General features: G+C 38.7%; 3 protein-coding genes and 1 non-coding gene across 7 annotated transcripts; 3 read left to right on the top strand and 1 right to left on the bottom strand.

Moving 5' to 3' along the window:
• The first annotated feature begins 503 nt into the window (after window positions 1-503).
• Window positions 504-1,344, top strand: LOC101300848 (auxin-induced protein X15-like). The gene has a single exon (XM_004306581.1). The coding sequence runs from the start codon at window positions 734-736 to the stop codon at window positions 1,079-1,081; it is 348 nt and encodes a 115-aa protein (XP_004306629.1). The 5' UTR covers window positions 504-733; the 3' UTR covers window positions 1,082-1,344.
• Window positions 1,345-4,386: 3,042 nt separating this feature from the next.
• LOC101310558 (CDPK-related kinase 3-like) lies at window positions 4,387-9,686 on the bottom strand. The gene is made up of 11 exons (XM_004308236.1): window positions 9,105-9,686; window positions 7,573-7,703; window positions 7,305-7,346; window positions 7,114-7,222; window positions 6,932-7,010; window positions 6,060-6,356; window positions 5,568-5,677; window positions 5,345-5,452; window positions 5,137-5,199; window positions 4,818-4,985; window positions 4,387-4,718 (listed from the first exon to the last, which is right to left on the bottom strand). Exons 1-11 carry the CDS (start codon window positions 9,684-9,686, stop codon window positions 4,581-4,583), a joined length of 1,827 nt encoding a protein of 608 aa, XP_004308284.1. The 3' UTR covers window positions 4,387-4,580.
• A 6,728-nt stretch (window positions 9,687-16,414) lies between these two features.
• On the top strand, window positions 16,415-20,461 carry LOC101300561. The gene is made up of 5 exons (XM_004306580.1): window positions 16,415-17,061; window positions 18,245-18,365; window positions 18,466-18,585; window positions 18,917-19,147; window positions 19,726-20,461. Exons 1-5 carry the CDS (start codon window positions 16,607-16,609, stop codon window positions 20,230-20,232), a joined length of 1,434 nt encoding a protein of 477 aa, XP_004306628.1. The 5' UTR covers window positions 16,415-16,606; the 3' UTR covers window positions 20,233-20,461.
• An 817-nt stretch (window positions 20,462-21,278) lies between these two features.
• On the top strand, window positions 21,279-23,969 carry LOC101299989. 4 transcript variants are annotated; one of them, XR_185151.1, is made up of 4 exons: window positions 21,279-21,892; window positions 22,052-22,140; window positions 22,575-22,649; window positions 23,314-23,969. It is a non-coding gene; the product is annotated as an uncharacterized LOC101299989 (transcript). The 4 variants fall into 4 exon arrangements; XR_185153.1 differs by having other exon boundaries at window positions 22,048-22,140; window positions 23,322-23,969; XR_185152.1 differs by having other exon boundaries at window positions 22,048-22,140.
• The last annotated feature ends 731 nt before the right edge of the window (window positions 23,970-24,700 follow it).

Genomic DNA, 24,700 nt, shown 5'->3' with positions numbered 1-24,700 from the left:
GCTGATCCCTCTCGCCCCTATCTCCATACGTCACTGATTCTCTTAGTTTTGAGCGTAAATTTATCACTATTACGTCGATGTAAATTTCTCTCCATATCAACTAATGACACGTTAATTTACAACACAGAGATCGTGTGTCAGCTAATATGGCCAAATATTGAACCTCGGCAACACAAATTTTGGTACCCTCATCATCCAAATTAAATCACTCCGAGTCGACCAAACTAATCTACTTTGTATGAAGGGCTAGAAACAATGTCACATACCTTACCAACCACATCCCACACTTGCTTATCTCTTGTATTGTTCCTAAAAGATGAGAATCTTCATGATGATGATGATTAAAATGGTGCAAGAGACTAATTGAGTCAAAATTACGAAACCCTAATGATACACACACCACAGAAAAGCCCGGCCCGACCGGCCCACTTTAAAACGAGAGTCGAGTCTTTAACGCACTACCTCTTTCCTCTATATATCCCAACACTCTTTCTGGTTGGAATACGTTTCTGCACTTGAAGAAGTCCTATCCAACATGACCAACGTACCGCGGTCTCTCACTTACTCTTCCCTAACCCTATTCAAGCAAGCCATCGCTGCCTCAGATCCATGGCCCTTCTCCTGCGTCTTCCTCTAAGATTCTCCATCTAGGCTCTAGCTAGGGCTTGCTCTAGGGTTTGTCTCTGTGTGATCTTCCTCCTTTCTCTTTTCTGGGTTGTTTTTCTTTTCAGATATGGGTACGAATTTCCATCTGCACCTCCCTCACCTTCATCATCATCATCACAGCAACCACAAGAACAAGCAGGTGAATGGCCGAGACGTTCCGAAGGGGTGTCTGGCCATCAAGGTGGGCGTGGGAGAAGAGCAGCAGAGGTTCGTGGTGCCTGTGCTTTACTTCAACCACCCGCTCTTCATTCAGCTCTTGAAGGAAGCAGAGAAGGAGTACGGGTTCGATCAGAAGGGCACCATCACCATCCCTTGCCATGTGGAGGAGTTCCGGTACGTTCAGGGCATGATTGACAGGGAGAGGTCCGTCCACGGCCACCACCATCACCACCACGTAGGGTGCTTTAGGGTTTGATGATCATCGAGATTCTATCTATCTTGTGCTAGATTAGGCTTGAGACCCAGTTCCAATTGTGTAAATTTGGAGTCTTTGTTTCTTCTTGATTAGTTTTTGTGTCTTGGTTGTTAGTTGGAAGATGATGGCAAAGGTGAGGTAGTGATGATGGATGATGATGATGAAAAGTTTGAATGTGGCTTGCCAATTGTAGTCATTTTGTATTTTCTTAGGAACCATAATGAAAAAGAGAGTTTACTCACTTGAGAGCTCTTCTTTTTTCCATTCTTTTCCTTTCTTGCTTTCCTCTTCCTCTTTATTCTACAATATTCTTTGGAGTAAATTCTGTGATAAGAAGGGTACCAATGGTACAATAATTGAAAGGGAGAGAACAGACAAGGCCGCACCATTGTAGGGCCAAATTAAGCGGTTGCTTTAAGCCATAAAAACTGCTATCTCAATCGAAATATCTCTCAACAAATTAGTACTAATTGATCGGCAAATATTAGATGAGGTTTCAAAGTTCAAATTCTCAGAATATTACATGTGTAAATGATGAAATGACTGAGAGAATTCTCAGGACCATATAGAGGGTGGACCATTCTAGCTAAACTGTGCTGTGTGCTTATTCACAGACTGATATCACTGAATCACAAACCCTTCGCTTTGGAATTGTGATTTGCCAGTTTCTTTTTGCAGAATTTCCTTCTTGTTTAATTGGTTTTTGTTGCTATTTGGATCGCATTAAAGGAATTGGGGTAGGTGATAGAGGAAGACTAACTACAGGAAACACACTAGAGAGGAAGAGTCCGGTGGATGCATGACATCCACGTTTGGAATGGTTAGAGGTTTCAGTTGGGATCGAGCTGCATAAATGGTAGACCCTGTGTGGTACAATCCAAGGACCCCAAACCAGTTTCGACTTTTCTCAGAAGCCAATTTATGATCAATTAAGAATCTGTTTCAGTCTTCGCTGGCGTTTAAAACGATCAGCATGCAACACCATTCAGCCTTCATGACACCAAATAAGGTAGAGGTTTCATGTTGTGTTGTGAAACTGTCAATGAAAGTCAACCAAATAAATTGGTAGAGTCCATTTTACATGGGAATTAGCTTATCTCTTGGAACTTTCTCTGTGTTGCAAACGTTAGCCGAGAGGATAAGGATTCCAACTTAGGAGCTCCTGCTTTATTTGTTTTGCAAATTAGAAGTTTGGTGATTAAAAAGTTCAAGATGGTTGAAAAGAGAAGAGATTGAAACCTCAACCTGCTCGTCTTATTTGCTTCATTATAATCAGGTTTTGCAGTTTAAACTTTGGGACGACATTGACAACTGAGCTGGTATTAGATAATTTCAAAGCTATTTCATATTAGACTCAAGGTTCATATGTTTCATAAACGATTAGTTTTGGAGGTTTGCGAGGACCACTGGGAGTGGGATTGGTTTAGAAATCTCTTTCAGGTTTTGTTGGATCCAAATGATCGAATCAATTTACAGATTACATAAGGATTAAGTACTTATATGCGCTCCCTACTCTTCAATATGATCTAGTCGAAAAGAAAAGAAAAGAAAAGGAAATAAAAATCTGGTTTTTCATTTATGCTAGTTTGTCATTGTCTCACGTCTGGTATAATACTGTCGAGCTGTGTATCTGTCTTGCTGGTTTTCTTTGTTTATTTGCATCCATAACTAGTTAGGGTTAGTTATTGCCAGACTCATGCTTTTGTTTGTAAGGAGACAGATGGGGTCACCGCTTCATTCTAAATTTGAAGCCTGCAATAGTGTAAAAATGTTATACAACTACAAAGATATGCAAGCATGCGGAGGAACTACTATAAACTATAGCATTTTCAATCCCATTTTCAAATGTAAAGAACATGACCCGAATATATGACAATTCAAGATAACCTAGTTGAAGTATTTATTGGTTTCTTCTATTAGATTAGGTCCTTGTTCAAATCAATATGTTGATTGTTGACACCATCCAATTGGAGGTTGATACAAGGGCATAAATCCCTCATCAAATTCATAACCACAACCCATATGTTAAATACACCTCTAAACATCAATTGGTCAATGAATCTATAATATGACAATTTCATCAAACAACTACCAAATATTAAAACTGAATGTATCTGTAATGTTATCAGTTAGCATTGACATAAAAAAAAACGATACATAATATGATATGAACTTCATTTATCATGATATGATATGGAGTTCCTATCATGGTAAGTAGTGCAGTGGATGCATTATGTCCCACCACGGGAACTTCATTATATGGAATCCCCACGTCATGGGTTCGCACGCTGGTGTTGCTCAATGTTACTGCTGAATTATAAATGTGACCAAGAGAGAGGCTGTAATGTCTTGTTGGCTGATGGGCCCCAGAAGATTAGTTCTTGGGCTTAAGAAATCTTTGAGATACCACAAACAATCCAAAAAGAGGGTGTAAAAAAAAAAAACTAACCATTTATCATGCAAAACCTTTAGGAAGACCAACATATCCATGCCCAGTCTATTTCTCAAATTAGCTTCCATTTCTCTCAACGCTAGATTCATTAACGGAAGAGAATAATTAGAAGCTTTCAACTCCAATTTCTTCAACTCCCACATTTTCAGTATGAGTTCATATCAAGGTCTCTTCATAGGTAATTCTATTTTGATATACATCTCACTAGTGGGGTGGTTGGGGAGAGATCTTACTGCTAGTTAGTAGGCTTGCTTTTAGTCTTTTACAAGGGTCAATTGACAAAGTAATGGGAGAGGCAACGGGTGGTTTTGCCTTAGAATCTTGATAATCTAATCAATGAACATGGATACATCTACCTACTATTGGGCAGTTGACCTCATTATGTGCATTCCCAGCCACCCAGGGCAGTCACTAATTTGGGTAGTGATCTGTGGGAAGCTATGATTGGGTAAAGTACCCCAGCTCCCCTAACTACCAAGTTTCTTAATCTTCTTCAATCTCTTGCTTGTGCAGTACAATATGCCAATTCCGGAAGAGCTAAGCAAGAAGCCTTCTTTCAACTTCAAGTAGGCCATTGAAATACTGAGGTCAACTAACAAAAAATGAAGTGAGCATAAAACACAGGCAAATAATCATGTGGTTCTTTCTGTTGCTTCACCATTTCCACACAAATAAGACTGCAAGGTCATATTCACATTTCACAGTGTGGACTTGGTCATCAAAGGCAAGCTGCAGATCTAAACTCCCTTCATTTGGGTTTTTTTTTTCTTTAATTGATAATTCATAATTGGTCTTAAGCTCAACCCAATTTTTATCATCTGCAAGAACAGGGAATGAGCTAGGAGAAGTACTTCAAATTAAGACTGGCTCCAAAATTCCCAACTGGCTCGACTAACCTGTTCATTTATACACATTTTTTCTTTACCCAACCCCCAAAGAAAAAATTCAAATTCCCACAAATCATCTGAAAGATTTAAACCCATGAATCTTAAAAGAAACCTATATGTCAAACGCTAAAATTAAATAGAAAAAAAAAAAGAAATAAAACTAATGGTGCCTGGTGTTGGAGCTACGGATCGTCACACCATGCAAAAATTTTGTATATCCCATGAGACTAAGCTTCCCATCTGTGTTTCTGATCCAATCTCTGAGGATTGAATAGGCAGAAGTGCCCAGATTTAATTCCTGCAGTGACAAGTATCATGATTGAAATGAAGTCATGAAAAAATGCAGGACTTGAATGTAAATGAAAGAAAAAAAAGAAGAAGCCATAATTGTACATACTCTGGCCAGTTCTTCAATCGATATGACTCGGTTGCCCTCGCGTTCAAAGTGCTCAAAAGCAGTAGATGCTATCTGCTCCCATCCTTCAAGGGCCTCCAATTGATGCGTGCTGATTGCAGCAGCACAAAATTCTTCAAAGTCCATTTTCCTATACGCAAGTGGTTCCATCTGCAATCAAATAGGGTTTTCATCAAAAGCTGATTATAGTATATTTGAAGAGGAGAACAAATAGGAACAATCATAGTTTAACCAAATAGCAAAGGGTGGAAATATTTAAGAACTAACACAATATCTACATTAGTATTGAAATAAGCCTTACTGCATTTAGAATATCAACAACTTTGGACTCCATCATAGCTTCAGTTGAATTTCTCTGAAGAGCCTGCAAAATTTAATTTCCTTCATAAATGACTTGTGTAATGTAAAAGTACCAAATGAAAAGAAGATAAGGAAACAATAGATATTCGTCTTTAGTAAAGCATCTACACTGGAATCCCAAATTAAAAGAACTAGGAGCGGTCACTAACTGCTTTGAAATTGATAAGAGAGATCCGTTGGTCTTTATCTGGTCCCAAAAGCATGAATTGGGCTCTAAGATATATCAGCTCATCCTCCGTCAAAGCTTTTGAAAGAGACTGCATTTATGACATGAAAACACAGAACTGTAAGTTTGATGTCCACCAAAAAAAAAGGAATTCTCAATCCTTAATTGATGTATAGATGTCAATTCAAAGATGAGGACAACAGTACCTTAAGTGCTGCACGTTTGAAAGGTGTAGCATGCAGATATGATTTGACTAATTTATAGATCAATATATCTAAAGGGAGAGGCTGACTATCATCTCGCAACCATGGGTGAGCTGCAACAGTAATTGTGATTATGAGCTAAGAATAACAAACAGAAAAGGCCAATTACATAATCAAAATCTTCTTTTGTTTTAGTAAATGGGATTCGACATTATAGTTTCTCTGGGAATATTGACATCAACACTAACATGAATAAATTGGACTGGATTATGAGATGCTGCTATCACCAAATCTTTCTTAAATACAATCACTGCAGCATATGACACAGTTCTATGGACATTCAGTTCAAACATGCACAGCCACCAAATAGCTCCAGAATGTAAATACCCCCACCTATTCCCTAATATAGATTTACTTAGAACGTGGGAGGGGTAGATGAAGGCAAAGTTATCATCCAGGTGCTATAGACAGCAGGAATAAAAGAAATTTGCTTACATAAGGCCTGGACAGCAGTCATTCTCTTTCTGTAGTCCTTGTTCAAAAGCCGTTTTACAAAGTCCTTGGCCTCATGCGACATAGAAGGCCAGGGTGGATCATCAAAACTAGGATCAGCTCTTAGCACTGCACGGAAAATTCCAGATTCTGTTCGTGCCCAGAAAGGCCGGCTTCCGCAAAGCAGGATATAGGTGATAACACCAATGCTCCATATATCTCCCTCAAGGCTATAAGATCTATGGAGGACTTCAGGTGCAACATAATATGCACTTCCAACAATATCATTAAGTCTTTCGTCTGCAAATATATGCATGTCCATAAGTTAGTTCTCACATATCTAGAAAGTAATGAGAAAGTTCAATCTAAAGCGCAGGCTTGTAACTTCAACATAAAAAAACGTCATCTGAAAAACTCTACATGTGGGACCACAATTATGCTCATTATAGTAAAAAAAAACAACTTGGTTTATCTTACAAACTTGTAATCAGATCAAATGCTTATTTACTCAAGAAGAATCAAAGGGTAATTATATTCGAATCATTAGATTATCTGCTTTATAGAATTACATACATCACCAGCAGATTTACTAGATAATTAATTTAAAGGTGATTAGTCTTGGATGTTCAATCAAACACGGACAAATTTCTTATACATCCAAAAAACAGACAAAAGAGAAGACAAAAAAAACATCTGACAGTTTATTTGAGGCGGGTGCACATCCAAAGGAGAATTTTATCTCTGGAAGACATCATTACAATTATAAATGTGGACCCAAAGTGCCAAGTATACATGGTACTATGTTCCATTCAGTAGAACCATAAAATTTGGGGATAAAAAAGTCGATAGGTACCTAAAAGGAGTTCAATAGGTACCTGGTCTAATAAAGTCGGAAAGACCAAAATCAATAAGCTTCATATCAGCTTCTTCATCTCTAGTAGCGAAAAGGAAATTCTGTTGAGCAAGAAAGAGAGAATATAATTACCAATGCATTGGAGGGATAAAAAGAAGTGATACTAAGTCATAATTAAGACATATTAAGGTTGAATATCGAAACCTCTGGCTTTAAGTCACGGTGCACGACGCCTTGAAAATGACAAAATGCAACAACACTTAGAATTTGCACAACTATGAATTTTGCATCTTCCTCTGCATACTTTCCACCTCTGCATTTATAGTGACTTCTTCAACATACAAGACATTCTTCTAATTTAATGAATAATACTTGAAAACTGCCAAAGAGAGTACCTGGATAAAATTCTGTCAAGAAGTTCTCCACCTTCACATAGTCTGAAAAGAAAACACAAATCCACAGGCATAAGATCAAAACAGCAAGAATCGTACGGCACATGACACCTCAAACAGTAAAGATGTATGTAAGAACAATTTTTCATTGACTAATTACACAAATTAATGACATTTAAAAGGAAATATGAGTGGAAATTTTGAAAGGCCCATAACAATAAAGCTTATTCCTCCAAATAAAAAGGATGAATAGAAAATAAGATATACATACTCCATGATAATGTAAACATTATTGGCGTCTTCACATGCATCATAAAATTTTACAAGATGCTTATGCCCAGATAGAGCTTTCAATATCTTCACCTCTCGACGAACATCTTCAATTGATATGGCCGTTGTCATCTGCCAAAAGAATTTGGTTAAGATACATATACTATATACGATGTAAAGGGATAAATCAGTGTTTAACGAAGCAGATACTACTATGATGAAAGATAATCCCAAAGCGGAAAAAATGATTAAGAAAAAAGGGAACATGAGGAAGCATGAGAAGTCAAGAACTATTCGAATCACCTGAGCACCGGTGTTATCACAGTTGCCCAGATGCACTCAGAATCAGGTTATAAACCATATTCATTTCCGGCTATAAATAAACAGTTCTGACAATAGATTGTATTTGTATCCTAATAAAACCCCAGTTGTATGTTACCAATTTTGAGTAAACTCAATAACTCAATTTGAAAGGTATCAACAATTTAAAGTTGTATTACAGACTAAACTCGGGACTTAGGACAAAAAACAATCAAAGCTACCTTTTTTAACAGCTTTGACTAGGGATTTAAGAATATCAACCATGACAACTCTTGTATTAAAAGAGAAACAAAAGAAATATGGGAACTCCAATAATCACAATCTTCTACACAACTGCCATGTATCAACCATGCGAACACCGGAGATAACACAATCAGTACAGGACGTTAATTACTAAGCATTAAATCAACTAGGAGCTGCAGACACATATAGTAAATACAACACGCAAGAATGATGATGTAGGACGTTTCACTTGTGACCTAGGACATTCGATACCATACCTTTGGAAAGCTTTTGGCTAGTGACTTCAGAAACTTTAACAATGCTTTACTCGTGTAACACGAGAGAAATGAATAAATGAATGGAGATCAGAACTTAGATGGTTACAATCAACTCCAAAATTGCCACGTATACCCCAATGATAACGCAATCATAACACACTGGTGATCACTATGCGTTAATGCGATCACAAAAAACGGACGCGTATGGCAAATACTGACAGACATATAGAAACGTGGCCGCAGTTGAATGGTAACATAAGATTCTAAGCACTTCTGCTTCATATCTGTCATCATTCTGGGTAACCGCCAACTAAACCAAAACCTTTTCTTTAATAAAATATTACTATTGAGTATCTAGTCTACAAAATTTCGTTATATTAGGACAGTTTCCATCTATGCATTCTCTTTTTTTACTACGAATGAAAGCAATGACTAGAAATAACAGTGCGAAACTGTTTGTTACGCTGCATATCCACAGGCATTGTCCATCTTTTCTGTTTCTTATCAAATCACACTGGATACCAGCAGAAGTTGAACCCTGGAGGCCATAAACACTCTTAAAACCCTTCACATTTCCCACTATAGCTCCGATACGACAGTAATTGCATATATTCTATATAAATTACTACCTTAAATGTTCACTCTACCACATTTTCTACCAAAACAGAATTACATTCCGGAATCAAAAGGTAATCAGAAAAATAAATGATACCTTGGCTTTGGAGATGATCTTAACGGCCAGAGGCTTGTCCTTGAGCTCGCCTTTCTTGCCTCTACCGGAGCAAGTATGACCGAAATGCCCTCGCCCGACCTCTTTCCCAAGCTCATACTTAGCTCCGAAATTCTTGCTATACCCAAAGCTCTTATCCAGCGACTGTTCCGGCTCCACTCCCTGCTCCTCCGGAATCGGACTCTCTTTAGGTTTCTGCCCGAACCGCTTCGCCAGCGACGCCTTGATATGCTTCGCCGGCGACGGCGGCGCGAACCTCCTCTTAAAAAACCTCCCCGGCGTCGACGACCTCGCCGGCGACGGCGACACTCCCCCGGGGAGCGGGCTGGCGGACACGCCGTGCGGATAGGGACTCGGCCAGGGGCTCGGCTGCGGGATCGACGACCTCGCCGGCGTGCTCTTCACGCTCCCGGCGCCGCCGTTCCGCTCCCCCTGCTGCGACGCCGGCGAGGGCTGGTGGAAGGAGGTCGTGATTGTGGTGACCGTCGTCGCGACGGTGGTGATGGTGGTCCCGGACTGGTCATTATCGCCGGTCGGAATAGTCTTGCCGTAGCACTGCCCCATCGCCGGGATATCGGATCACGCGCCCCCGGGTCAATTTAAAGTCCGCTCATCTGACGGCCAGGATCGAATCCCCCACCACAGTCTCTCACCGGCGAGTAGAAGACAAAAGAAATGAGAGGGAAATTGAGAGGAACACAATTTGAGATCTACGGCGAGAAAACGATAAACCAAGAGAATTTGAGTCAGGAAAAAAGAGAGAAAACCCAAACAGAATTAGAGAGAGGAGAGAGACTGAGACTCACAGACAGAATTAGAGTAATGGAAAACTCAGCTCCTCTCTGCTACCTTACAAAGCCTCAAGTGTGACAGCAGCCACAATCCCCTGCTACGCACCTTTAATCTTTGACGAAGTCCTCACCGTCGGATTTCACTCCATCCGAAATCAAGAGAGTATTCAGTGCAGCGACCGCTGACATTAGGATAACATTTTAGTTATGAAAAGATTTACAGTTAGTACTAGCATTCTTGCACGCGCATGTTCAATGCACCGATGTCTTACATTTCGATAACGTTTTAGTTATTGAAAAGATTTTCAATTCAGTACTACCCAAATACGTGTGTAGAAGAACCGCGTGTATACTTGTTATCTTTTAGTTTTTTAATATTAGAACAATAACGATGGAGATCTAATAAATCTTCATATTCACTTGCAATGAAAAGAAGTAGAATAAAGATTTCCTATCCGTATTAGCTATAAATACGAACGAAAAGGCCGCGCGTATATATGCTATTCTTTTTTGTTCTCTAATATAGTAATATTAGAACAAAATAACAAGTGCGATCTATTCACTTGCACTGCCGAGACAACAAGTGAGATCTAATCAGAAGAATTTATCGTCTGATTTAAGGTCGAGATGATGGCGAAGTTAGTGAGTTTGGTGTGGACGAGTGCAGGGGAATATTGTCTCCGGCACTTTTGGTTTTTGTCTTTTGCTCCTTTTGTTGCCGTTTTTGTAATTTTATATTCAGGAAAAGGTTATTTCGGGAAAGACGGAGGTATTATTCTATAGGGATTCCGGGTATAGTGTGCAAGGGACGTGTTGGGGTTTGACTAGTCAATGGTGGCAGTGAGGTGGTGGGTGGACGAAACTAGCCTTGGGGGAACAGGTGGCGGAGTTAAGGGGGTTGGGAGGTTAAGGTTGGTTGAGTGCGAAGGATGGGATAGGAAGAGAGAGGGGATTTGAGTGAGTCAGAGCTGACGAACATGCATAGCCTGGTTCGAAGGTTCGAAATAGGTGGGGGGAGCGGATCCTGTGCGGCGTCGGTAGAGATTTGGATTCTGAAATGGTCTAGCAGGGTAGTTTTTACTGTGCCGGAACTCTACGCAGCTAATTAGGCCGTTGATGAGTTTCTATTTTCACGCTTTTTCCTCAATGGGAATTTTATCGAATTTAGTAACTTTAAATGTATTGATAACGAGTAAAAAAAAATATAAAATTAATGTTATTGATAGGAAATACAGGGAATATGGGACTGTGGATAGTAATATTGATATTTTTATGTCGGTTTTGACGCTTTGTTAAGGTAAAGAACAAAATTATATTCTTGTTTTATTTTCATTTACTATATTTACAATTTTCATATTTTGAAATGTAATGTAAGCGTAACCAAGTGAAGTCAAAATATGTATCAAAAAACTCAATTAGTTCGGTGTTAGAAAGATACAAAGAGGAGATTGTCAAATAATGCACTCTCGACGTTACGATCATGAAACAGCTTCTTGTAGGCTCATGACGACTTTGAGACTCTCCTCTTTGTTCATAGAAATTACAACTCCCGGCCATCCTAAAATCCTGAGTGTTATGTTTGGCTATAGTTACATTTGGGGAATAGATCATTGCAAAATCGGGAGAGTGACTACAACCATATATCATGCGAAGGGCCAAAAAACTGGGTGCATTCTTCATGATTCCTCAATGACGATGGTTGATGTTCTATGATATCATCTCTGTTTTTGGTTTATTAATAGTGGTTGTTCTCCATGTCTTTGAATTACTTTTATTATATTGCAGCTTTGTTGGTTACTTGGTTGTCTTAATTTCCTAGTGATAGTGTTGCTAAGGACGAATACAATGGTTCCAAATGGGTTTGGATACACTCGTCCAAATTCTTGATTCATTCTATTTAATCAATAAGGTTAAAAATCTACGAAACCGGAGATTGTTGTTTAGACGTAAAATCCCCTCAACACAATGAATCAAGTATCCTTCCTCACTTTAAAACTTCTTGATGATGAAGAGATCGTATTTATAACAATAAATGAAAAGAAGGTGAGGTTGTTCATCATCACCTACATATGAATCAATGAAATAATGGGACAATTATTTCCTTTGTAAAGACGTATTGTCATAAGAGAAAGACAATATGGTACAAAGGCTTAGCTGTGACGTAAATTGGGCAGCTGGGATTTTGATCGATTCCCAGTAAATGCAAACGATATAAGGTTCTGAATATACTTTATAATTTGATCGACTTTCCGGGAAATAATCAATGTCGGCCGTTAAGCCTAAAAACTTTGTGTAGAATCGGAATAAGGTATAGTTTCTTCAAATTACGTTTTGATCTTCCTATTAATTTTTCCAGTATCATGTTCATGATTTGCTCATGTGTGCAGAAATATTTAGTGCATAGATCTTTCACTACGTATGAAAACAAATGATAATGAGTTTTCGTCACACAACAAAGATAGCGGGAGAGAGACTAGTCTCACTTGATTATATCATACGATCTAATTAAAGACAACATACATTTCGAGCAAGTAACATTTAATAGTATATGTTTGTCAATTTTATGAACATATACCAAACTGCTGAATGATGTTCAACACAACATAACAAGAAAGGAGGAACCATGCCTGGACGATTGAACTTGAGACCAGGACAGTAAACAACGGACATTTAAATGAGACTCTGTCTAAGAAATCAAATATATGGAGTCTATGTTGTCATGTGTTAAAATTATATAAATCCGCACTTAATGAAACCTTGCATATTAGTTTTGAGTTGTATGGTTAAACCCTGAAATGTACCTTTCTACCTGTACTCGATCATGTTTGCCTTATTGTGTTATAGGTTGGAAGCTGGTTTCAGCTTATCTACAAACATAATGTTACGTGAATTAATCGATTAGCTAATAAGTATTATGTAAGATATTATAAGACTTTAAATGTCTCCGATATCGCCGACTACATGCATATTGGTAAACAGTCACTTTGAATTATTAATCTACTTCATTTTTAGATGGCAACAGTGATCGAGTCAATCATGCGAGATGTTTGGGAATAGATAGATCATTGATTGTAAACACCTACCCTTGATATTAGACTTCCTGTGGTGACTGGTGTTAAGAAACACTTGTCAGGCCTGACGTGATCGATATTGGTCTTGGACTTGTAATCTTGAACCGGACTTGTTGGGCTTCCAACGACTGATCTAACTTCAACCTTCTTTGAAGAGTTTTGGCCTTTATTCAAAGATGCACGACTGATATATCCGAGAAGTTTTATAACATGAAGAATATATCATGAAGAATATATCCGAGAAGTTTTATGTAATAGGAGATTAGTTTCATATAATCGTAGATTAGCTAGCTTGAAATCAGTTGACTGCGTAGATTAGTCTACAATTGTAATGAAGTAATATAACAAAAACATATAAGATGGATTATAAGTAATAGCCACGACTAATGTCTCCAATCTTTATCCATGCATATAAGATCGATTATGACAAAGCAGCAGCAATAACCTAACATTTTGGTTCTTATCGATCACCAGTAGCTGTATATCATGACTATAACATATAAACGTAACAAACACATAAACCATAATTAACAAAGTTGACTAGGTTCTTAATCTGCAATGCCAATATCTTAAGGTTGAAACTGAGCGATTACTTGAGGATAAATAAGGTGGCATGCATGGTGGTTCAGTTGAGCCATTACATAAGTCGTGGTCATCATCGATCACACCCTGTCTATTACAAAGTGCCTTTTAAGTTTGATGCCTCATCCTTCAGATTCCTGGAGTAGCTTCAAAGCAAACTCAGACCCAAAATAGAATATGGTTCGCCTCTTTTTCTCGAATTGAATCATAGTTTCTCTTTTTCCATGAAAATGTGGCAGTGCATCTGTGCATGCATGACCTAATAGATCCATGGAAGCATATGATTCGTTCTTTGTATAACGAGTTGTTGGGGCAGTTAGCTAGTCTGTATCCATCGTGATTATTACTCAATCACGATGTATCATATGTACTTTGATATGCGTATATATGTGACATGCATGTTTGGACTAATAGGGTACACTGGGACTGCACGTAACTATCACTCCTGTAGTAAATGATTAATTACCTAAGAATCATGCAAGATCATTTAGTGTGCTGTTCTGTTATGAGGAATTGAACCTAATTGGATAAAAGAGTCGAGCTGCGCATGGAGGGAATTGAAGGTGTAATTAGTTGGGGCAAATTATATAGGGGATGATCAGGGACAAAAACGTACCAGACCATATATCTATAGTTTCCTAGCGAAATCGGGAAGATTACATTGTTCATTGGTCAAAAATCGAGTTATGCAACTCTAGTTTGGACGAGATCGAGAGTCTCAAAACCGTACACTAATGTGTTGATACGTCTTTTCTTATGCTCTAAAAGTAATGTAGAAGCCTCAACAAATGTACCAAATACATGAATTACGTACATCTACGTAGAAATGGATCGTGCTATGTTAACTTAAAGTGGATGTAATATAAGGTTGTTAATGATTAGTACAAAGATTAACCTTTTCTATGCACAAAATCCAAACATTTAGTGAAGTTGTTGCATTGTGAAGTACAAGTATGTTAAAATCAGAGAAGGTGTGAACGCATGTGAACCTTATAACAATAGTTCGAGCTAGCTAGGGACCATGGTATAAGGGTCCATTGTTGGATCAATATATATATCTTGCTGTAGCACAGTAATGACATATTGCTTCATCGGCGTGACATGCATGGCCCTGTTCACATGCTGCACGACATTTGCATTTAATAGACCATCGGGCTAGGAAATGACCACCCCGACGGGCATGCTCAGAGGCTGGTATGTAACACCGGCCGTCACTCAATTTTCTTTTTGACAAATTCTCACGATAGTTTTCATCATCGACAAGAGACAAAATGTTTTTCGTTTGTCTAATTTCTCTCAATTTCAGTTCTTTTTTATATTTTTTACGACGAATTAAATAGCAGAGAGTATCAGCTTGCACTTTTAAGAACAAAACACACATTGTTACAAATCTCCAAACAAAAACAAACATGGCTATCAACACAATTATAAATTTACCCGCAAACTAATAGCATATGTTAAACAACAAAGAAAAGAAATAGAGTTGGTCACAATTAACTTCCTACGGTACATATATCCAATCTAATGTGTTTTGAAAATCATATTGGACAGAACAAGTATGACAATGCTGTTAAATGGGTAACAACACCGGAGGTGGGCGGCAGCACCGTAGGGTGGCGGTGTGGGGGTGGGGGTGGGGGTGGCGCTTTAGGGCGGGAAAAGTAAATGACAAAAGTGGAACAAGGGGTGGGGGGGGGGGCATATGGCATGTGGCCATGTGAGTGGATTGTGAGGTCCGTGGGAGATGGCATGCAAAACAACAAAAACAGTCGGACCATGTCCCATTTCATGCATGCTACTTCAATCCACTGCCTGCCTCCTTCGTTTTCAAAGCTTTTTCTTCCATCCTTGTCCTCATTCTTACCCAAAAGGTTCCAAAAGTTTTGCGTATTTCTAATCAAGGAACAGCAACATTGAACTGATATTTTCACCTCCAATTGTTTAGATATTTAATCGAGTTAAACATCCGAGGAAAAAAATACATCTCTCTCTCTCTTATCCTAGCAAAACATTTTTAGTCTTCTGTGAAGATTATTCGTCACATCCCATGGTACGCCTCGCAACTCAATCAACTGATATTTTCACCTCCAATTGTTTAGATATTTGATCGAGTTAAGCATCCAAGGAAAAAAACATCTCTCTCTCTCTCTCTCATCCTAGCAAAACATTTTTAGTCTTCTATGAAGATTATATGTCTCATCCGATGGTACGCCTCGTAAAGAATCGCACCATCGGATATTGCAGAGATGCCCCATCAAGGAGTCGCAAGATTGGGTAGGTGGAAATTATGTGGGGCAAGTGTTGCTTTACCCCTCAATCCTTGCATAGGAGCGGGTTATCTGGTGGGAACGAGTTGTCGACGGAGAGGTCAGGGGCTGATGGCAAGCCAAACACAAAACTTTTTAATTACAAAGAAAGCACTAAATACTTTTAAGACTAAATTAATTTCATTGAATACACGAATCAAGAGTGTCTTATTGCATTTGGTAACGTTGAATGACCATAACTCCAATTTTTCATGTTTATTTATTTATTTTCGAAACAAAATAAAATGTCTGAGTTAGATTGTGTGCCTAACTTGGTCGGATAACATAGACCCAACAAATGTCAGAGATAATGGGATTGAAAAGACCTCGCACACTATATTGTTTGTATTCTACCAAAACCAAAGTCAGATTCTTCAAACATGCATGAAGAGCCAGGCCCCCTCCTTCAGTTATCTCCCATCATTCTTTAACCTCTCACTTGAGTAACTTCCAAGACAAACACTTCACAGTCGCAAGCACATACCTGGTTGTTGTCTACTTGTCATCTCTGTGTCTGAAAAACAAATAAGAAAAACAATGTGAAGCTTCTTCATCTCCACACCACCACACCCCCCTCCTCCTCTTCAAACTCAACGCCTTAATCAATTACACCTTCTCCCCAAAGCAACCTTCTTTACCAAACCCACCTCACCTTCTCTCTCTAAATAGCAACTCCCCCATTCCACTCCCCCATTTTTATTATTTTCTCCCTCTTTTTTTTCCCATTAGCAAAAATGGCTCGCTTGTTCCGATCCAAATCTTGCGGACTCATCGAGCTCAACGTTGCTCCTCCCAACCATGAAGACGAAGAAACAGAGAGAGAAGAAGAAGAAGACGATGATGATGAAAAGGGTTACGAATTTGATGAATATGAAGAAGAGTCGTGTAAAGTGTCGACCCCATTTCTGAGTCCGATGAGGAGAGCCAGTAGGGCTCATAAAGGTCGAGACTTTAATACAGGGCAGACCAACAACAACCAGTTTGCGATTGTGGATATTCTGGTGGCGGCTCTGAGGAAGTCTCTGATCACTTGCAGTGTGGAGAGGGATGACGTGGCGTCCTCCATTGATATTAGCTCACCTACGGAGGTGAGGCATGTATCACATGTGACGTTTGATAGGTTCAATGGGTTTCTGGGTTTGCCTACTGAGCTTGAGCCTGAGGTTCCCAGAAAGGCACCTAGTGCTAGGTGAGTTGGTTCTATCTCTCTCAGCTAAATTTTTTTTTTTTTTGTCTGTTTCTGAAATTGAGGTTGGATTTTTTGGTGTGTGGAAACATTTTGGGGCTTTTAGAAGTTTGAAAAATTCAAGTACATAATTATACATAAATGGAATTACTTTGTGCTTGTGTATTGACTATGAATAATGATCTGTGTACCTTGTCATTGATGGTATCCTATGTTTTCTTCTGTCACTTCTTGGTCATGAATTTCTGTGTTCTTTTGGCTTGTGCTGCTGAAATTGGTGATTTGTGATGGTGGTTTTCCTGGCCTGTAAGAATTTGTCTTTTTGATTCTGGGTACACAAGGAAGGGTTGGTATTGATGGTCCGGAAAAAACAAAGAAAAAGATATTGGCTTTAAATGGCTCTGTTTGTTAAACATATTGGATTGAACAAGGTTGTCAATTTCCCCTGTTTATGCTGATCAGAACCATCATGACTTTCTTTGGTTATTAATGACAAATTCCTTCAAGTATAAGTAATCCTTATCTCCAAGAACAGAGTTCTCATTTACTGTATGAAAGTTGGCTCTCTAGTATATACTGCTGTTATCTTTACAGATTGGGGAGGACATTTAGAAGATGAAATATAATAGGAACGAGGCTTTTGGGAAGCAGAGAGATGATGCAATTCTAGCATAGGATTCTATGTGTATAGTTCCAATAAGCTTTGCTGCTAACTGTAGGTTTTGCTTTATTCTGCTTGAGATCTACTATTAGAGACTATTATTGGGAAAATAGAGGCGCTTCTTTTCTAGAAAAAAAAGAGGTTTTTAATGAAGGATTTCAGTTGGGGTGGTTCTAAAGTTCTAGTCATCTATGCAAACCATAAGGCTTGTTCATTTTGCAGTGGCAAATATTATTCGAATAATTTTGAATCTATCTGATTGTGCAAATGGATTTGCATAGGTAGCCCAAACAATATTGTGTATAACTTTTTCTGAGTTCAGCAAATTTTCCTGCAGAATTTCGTAACTAATATCTTGATGTAGATATGGTTAACAATTTACATGGATTTTTCTAGATGGAACTTTCCGAGTTATTCATTTGTATATGTCTCACTTCATTGTTTTCAAACCTAATATCAGCACTTGTGTCCCCTCTATTTGATTAACAACTGATAGAGTGCCACTGTTTATTTTTTGTTATCTAGTGCTAGTGTGTTTGGGGTCTCTGCTAAGTCAATGCAGTGTTCTTATGATGACAAAGGAAACAGTGTGCCAACAATACTTCTTATGATGCAAAAGCGATTATATTCAGGAGGAGGCCTTAAAGTGAGTTAATCATTCTGATTCACTAGCTAATTTTTACTTGTATGCTCCTTGGTTTCCTAACTAAATATGAAGTTTTATTTCATTCTTGTCACCCCTGAAGGCAGAAGGAATATTCAGAATAAATGCTGAAAATACTCAAGAAGAGCTTCTTCGGAACCAATTAAATAGTGGTGTAGTGCCTGATGGCATTGATGTTCATTGCTTGGCAGGTTTAATAAAGGTACACATATTTGACATTGATAAGAGAATCCCCTCCATTATGCTTTTGTATACCTTTTGAAGCATTTGGCATTGGTGCCTTCTTCAGGGTGTTTGATAAACTGTTGTGGACTTTCAATTTTCTCCTAAGTCCTAAAGCATTTGAAAATCTTGAAATTGCAGTATCCTCTACTAACCTTTTAAAATTAAATCCATCAGTAAATTTCATTAGAACTCATCTTCTACATCCTTTTGGGTTCATTCTCCTTTCATTTCTATGTTTTGTCATCTTTATTTTTCTTTACTTAATGGATGATCCGGTGCTCCCCCCTCTTTCCTTCTTACATCTGCAGGCATGGTTTAGAGAGCTTCCAACACGGGTACTTGATTCTCTTACACCAGAACAGGTGATGCGCTGCAACACAGAGGATGACTGCACAAGACTTGTGAATTCACTTCCTGCAACGGAGGCGTCACTACTCGATTGGGCTCTCAATTTGATGGCAGATGTTGCGCAGAATGAACAATATAATAAAATGAATGCACGCAACATTGCTATGGTTTTTGCTCCTAACATGACAGAGGTTTGTTTCTTTTCGTTTAGGCATCGTCTTTTTTCACTGGTTTACTACTGCCAATATCTTCTCTGAGACTTCATTGGTCAAACTGATGGTTCAGGGCTTTAGGCATGCTCGAAAAATAGATCTGTTTCTGACCATATCTACTATTTTAGAGTTCTTAGATAAGTAGTACAATTAATGTGGCTCCTTGCGCCTCCAAGGTGGGTCAAGCTAGTCAGGAGTCAGTAATTGAGACAACACAATTTAGAACTCCCTGGTTGAACTCCATAATAATACAATGTCATTAGCCTGATGCCTAGGTCAAGTGTAGGCCTGGGAATTTTGGGGTTCACTTGGACCACCCATTAAAGGATGAGTAGGGCTTCCACATCTTCAAAAATGTTTATTTTTGGTAGCTAATACGGGTAAAAAGGCTTTGCTATGCTTGTATAATACAATAATCCATTGCTATTTAATTGGGACTGTAATCCAGTTTTACTACAGATGGTAACTTTGGATGTATGATCACCGGATGATACTTTTAGCTCACTAACAAGTATAGCTTTTTCTTATGAAGTGCTAAACAAGAATTATTCATGCAGATGGCTGATCCTTTAACAGCACTACTACATGCGGTGCAAGTTATGAATTTCCTCAAGACACTAATCTTAAAGATCCTACATGAAAGAGAGGAATCAACTGCCGCTGAGGCTACACAGAGCTCATCGTGCTCAAAATCTCTCAACTACAATAATGATCTTTCTTGTTCAATTATGGGACATGTTCAGGACAACTCATTCAGGACCACCACTATGGACAGCCCTGAGGCCTGCATTGATGAGAAACTCTGGTGCTCTCCTGCAATGAGTGACGAGGAAGAGGAAATCGAATCTGATTCCAATAGTAGCCCATGTAGCAAGCATGAACTTGAGTGTTCGGAAACTGTTTGTAGATCAGGTGGATATGAAGCTGGAGACTGGTTGAGTTTGAGGAAAGGAGTGCGGAAGCTGTGCAACCACCCGGTGTTTCAGTTGAGTAAGCCGGCTAAGAAGACTGCAAGTGTTGGGATTGTAAATGCTAGGGGAGGAGGTGGAGAAGCTTGGGCATAGAAGTGGGAAAGCTGGGAAGTTTTTGTATTTGTTCATATGTTTGTGGTTTGTGTAAAACATTTTGTTAGTATAGATATCAGGGTTTCGGTTGATTCTCTAGTCAGATAAAATGTTTGGAAGGAACTGAGTAGAGGGGTCTAGTGAAATAGTGGGACTCTTTAAAGGACAGCCTTGCACCATTTAATTAATAACTGTGTGGTTTAATAACAATGATGGGGAGTTTGATTGAAGTTAAGGTCAGTGCTTTTGCTGATTGTGCTGCAAAGGGTGTTTGCATCCTTTTGCAAAAAATAGCAAATGATTAGCTGTACTGATACTAATGGGCCAAATCAACCTCATTCAAGAATTTGGAGCCCATAAAACTTGAAACATGATGCCTACTAGGCTCACAGCTTTCTAGGTCAATACCTGTTTGGGCCTTCTACACTCAAATCTAAATAGTTGCATCAAGGCCTATATTTATTTCTTAAACTATTGAAGTTCAACAGTCCCGTTCACCTGGTCACCTGATCAGGGAACCTTATGGTCAGCTGTCGTTAGATCAGCCAACTCTGGTCTAATGGTTCAGAATTAAACATTTTTATTTGATTAAAAACTTTTATCTTTGGTTATTAATTATTTATTGATTAATGGAAGTTAAAACCCATACTTCTTCTTTGCCTTCTCTCAATCGATCTCTCGTCTAGTCCTCTTTACTCCTCTTCTCACAAACTCATAAAAAATTGTTGAAGATCCATACTCATTTTTGTGAGACCCCGTAAATATTTAAAAAGCTAAAGTTGAATAATTTGAGATTTAGTTTGTAATCTTGTTAAGTGTTGAGAACACTTGGAAAATTTATTAGAAGTGAAATCTTCAATTTAGATATTTGATAACGAAGTATGCTTCATGACGAGTCTCTAGTAATACTTGTGGAATTTTTCAGAGTTTGAGTTAAATATCATGAAATCTTAAAGTTGGAAATTATTTCAAGGAATAAAAATTGATGTGATGGGATCTTAGCCGTTGCTTTCTGGCATATAAGGGTGGAGACTAAGTCATACAACGAGAGAAAGCGGTCTAAAGATTCCAGAACACAAGAGCTTATCCTTCAAACTCGAAACTCGAGCTGATGACCCCTCTTCGTCTTCTCCGTCCGGCGACGACATGGCGGCGGACCAGTCTTGCTCGACATGCCTCTTCGTTCCGCTTTGATCTTTGGTCACGAATCGTCCATGTGTGGAAGAAGAGTTGAAGTCAGAAATTTGACAACTCCGATGGCTCTGCAACAATTTTCAGCGACTACGGTTTTCAATGATGACATACGAGCTTCTTGGGAGTCCTTGGGTTCATGTCTAATGCTGGTTTGAGTTTCAGATTAAGGAGTGAAGCTGGGTCATGTGAGTTTTCAGACTTGTGAAGTGAAGCACAATTGTCAGAATTTGTGAAATCTGGTAGTGAAGTGTTTGGCTTAATTCGAACGGGATCGAAGGTGAGGAGGATTAAGGTGTGTAGCCGTAGAGCTCTTCTGAGAATCACACAACACCTTAATTAAGTTTACAACTCTATTTGCCATAAGAATGGTGGAAGTACTGGATTGGGAGAGCAAAGGGAGAATCTATCCAGCTGCGGTGTTGTTCAAAAGGGAGCAGCTGCAACTCGGTCATGATCTGATCATAAGGTTAGTTTGAAAACTTTAGATGTTGGGTTGTGAAATTAGTTTCTAGAGATCAGCGGGCATGTTGCCTTCTACTGTGAATTGATGTTCAATTTGTTTACAAATAGAAAAGTTAAGTAATTGGGTAGACAACTACGGATTTGGTGATTCTGTTTAAGGAAGGGAAGCCATCTGGTCCTTGTGCCACACTCGTCAATTGCTAGAAGGGGTGCAGACTTGGCTCATAATTGATTCATGCATTATGATCAGAGGTATAATTTCTTGTCCTTGATTATGGGAGTGTGTTTGGAATTATACTGAATGGTGAAGTTTATAGAAATATGTTGACCATGAGAGTCTGATATTCATCAGTAATTGCCAAGAAAAGAATTGAGTTTCATAGAGTAGAAAGTATATGTAGGTTAACTTATGAGGATTAGCTACCAAGTATGCATTTATGCTTCAACTATTGCAAATGCATGTTAAAGAGAGAGGCATATCGTGTTATGAGCACCAAGGGAACAAGGATAAATTGCTGATTGTGAATTTGGTGTAGATATAATTATTGAAAGAAGTATAAGACTCTTATTTGGTAAGAGTGGGTGTCCTTAGTAGATTGTGGTATATATACATAATTTGGGAATTTAATTAGTATCTTATCGGAGTACTTTGGTTATTGACTTGAATTGTTATTCTGGAATTTAAGGTAAAGCAGAAGGTGTTGTTAGCATGGAGAGTACAACGACCAAAGACTCAGATTACTCTTTTGTTGATTAGAAAGGTGAGTTGCCGGTTGATGCTAAGCCTTTAGAATTGTTTTTATGGGTGTTGGTTTATTTGTGAGCACATGTGTTATGTTAATTGCATAAGTTATAGAATGTAGGATCTTCGTGGTTGTGATCAAGAAAGATTGATGGAGGTACAGTGTGCTCTTAGAGTTGGCAATAATAGCCTTTGGAATGGTGGTATATGATTTGACTGCAAGCTTGTTTACCTGATAAAGCTACATGCTAGTGATAGGATTGTTAATTTTATCATTTATACCTACCTAAGATATTTACACAGAATTAAGGGAAAGTGGTCCCTTAACCTCTGTGAATGTCAACAAGTGCATTTAGTCCCTAAAGGATTACTAATGTTGATTAAAGGAGTTAGCTAAACTTGTCCAAGGGATGTTGCGTTAAGAGATTAAAAAGTTGTAAAAATGGACATACCTTTAGGGAGGATGTCCTGTGTTGGTTCTTATAAAAATGGTATGATCATCTTTGGCATATTGGTGATCTGATTGACAAGTTGAAACATGTTAACCATGAGTGCCAGTTAAATTGGTGTATGGAACTATAAATGTATTGTTACCCTTAAATGGTGACATTAGCTTGAGAATGGACTCTCTTTTTCATGTAATTGTTACATGGTGTTGACGACTATATTTGTTGTCGGACTAGGACTTCAGTCCCGGAACAAGAAATGTGGTGGTGTTGGCCTAGAGAAACCTAATGGAATCAAATTGTGATATTCCAGGTAGGGGATTCTGGACTTGTCTCAGTTAGTGTTTTATGCATATGATATTAAAGTAAAGTGATTTATGCATGAAAGAAATATATTTTCGATTCCTTGTGAATTATTATTTGATGACCTGAGAGTGAGCGGGGCATAGCGACTTCCTTGCGTTTCAATCCCCTAAACCTCCGGAGGGGCTGTACGGACTGGAGGACGTCTAACATCCTTTGAGGTGTGGCGTCGCTCTTAGGCGGTATGGCGTAAATGGACACTCTCGCTACACCTTGCCGGTGTGTACGATAATAATCGTGGTAAGGTTGTAGTTGGCTTGAGATAGATCGGTCATCAGGTTTGTATATCTATTTTGGGCCCTATTTGCATTTTTACAAGAAATGATTATTTTAAACTGTTATGCATTATTTTCACTGCTAGCCATGGCAAATGTTTTAAATTGTTTTCACACCTAGTTGGGGTAAAGTTTATTGAGCAGCGAGGACGAAAGCTCACCCCTACAACAGTTCATGGATGCAGGTACTGTGTACGGAGACGGGACAACTGGACGGCATTGGGTGTGGCTTAGAAATTCTATAATTCATGTTATTGTCAGCGTTAAATCCGTATGACATGCTCCCTTATATATTGTGTCCTTGTTTTACCCTTTGATCAAGTATGTGTTTATTCGATAAACTATTCCTCTTGCAAGTTTTCGATTATTGATCTTGAACCAGACTGATATTGATTTTGTTCAGAGAGGGCTTGTTTGATTTGAAAGATATCTAAACGTTTATATAGTTTCACCTCATTTCAAAATAAACGCTTCTGCAAATATTTTTGAAATTTTTAATTTTCTTTTGCCTTGCTGGTTCTCAGAACTTGAGTGATAGATCCTAGCTTGGGTTCTATGAATGCGCGGCACTGTAATGTGCTCGATTTGATGAGGTACAAATCGGGGCGTTACAGTTTTCGCAGGAGACGGTGTTGTTGCCCACATCTCCTCTTTGCACTTTACCAATACACAGACGCTGCCTTCACGAGTTCACACAATCGATCTCATTGTCTTTTCCTCCCCTACTTTTCTCACAAATTCATAAAATTGTAGTCCTTGTTCAAAACAAAATCCTCTGTGGAGATCGATAGGTACAGGTTTCCCCTCTTTTCTTCTCTCTTTTCTCATAACTAATTCATGGAGTAAGAATTGAAGATGTCCAGATCTAAGAGGTTGTGCGGAGACGCACTGCCCAATTTTCTCAGGGTTTGACATCATAGAGCACCACGCTCTTGGGGAAGCTACAAGTGGGTACAATATGGTTTTTCAAGCTTCTCCTCAATAGC

The sequence above is a fragment of the Fragaria vesca genome, linkage group LG7 (genome assembly GCF_000184155.1).
Source record: "Fragaria vesca subsp. vesca linkage group LG7, FraVesHawaii_1.0, whole genome shotgun sequence".
Classification (NCBI taxonomy): Eukaryota; Viridiplantae; Streptophyta; class Magnoliopsida; order Rosales; family Rosaceae; genus Fragaria; species Fragaria vesca.
This window is presented reverse-complemented; position numbering and strand designations above follow the sequence as displayed.

Excerpts from the sequence above, each read along its gene's own strand:
- LOC101310558 (XM_004308236.1), bottom strand. The coding sequence starts at position 9,686 with ATGGGGCAGTGCTACGGCAAGACTATTCCGACCGGCGATAATGACCAG. Across the intron at positions 7,347-7,572 it reads AATGTTTACATTATCATGGA|ACTATGTGAAGGTGGAGAAC; the intron begins GTATGTATATCT and ends TTTTCTTTTCAG. Across the intron at positions 4,719-4,817 it reads CGATTGAAGAACTGGCCAGA|GAATTAAATCTGGGCACTTC; the intron begins GTATGTACAATT and ends TTGTCACTGCAG.
- LOC101300848 (XM_004306581.1), top strand. The coding sequence starts at position 734 with ATGGGTACGAATTTCCATCTGCACCTCCCTCACCTTCATCATCATCAT.
- LOC101300561 (XM_004306580.1), top strand. The coding sequence starts at position 16,607 with ATGGCTCGCTTGTTCCGATCCAAATCTTGCGGACTCATCGAGCTCAAC. Across the intron at positions 18,366-18,465 it reads ATTCAGGAGGAGGCCTTAAA|GCAGAAGGAATATTCAGAAT; the intron begins GTGAGTTAATCA and ends TCACCCCTGAAG. Across the intron at positions 18,586-18,916 it reads GCTTGGCAGGTTTAATAAAG|GCATGGTTTAGAGAGCTTCC; the intron begins GTACACATATTT and ends TTACATCTGCAG.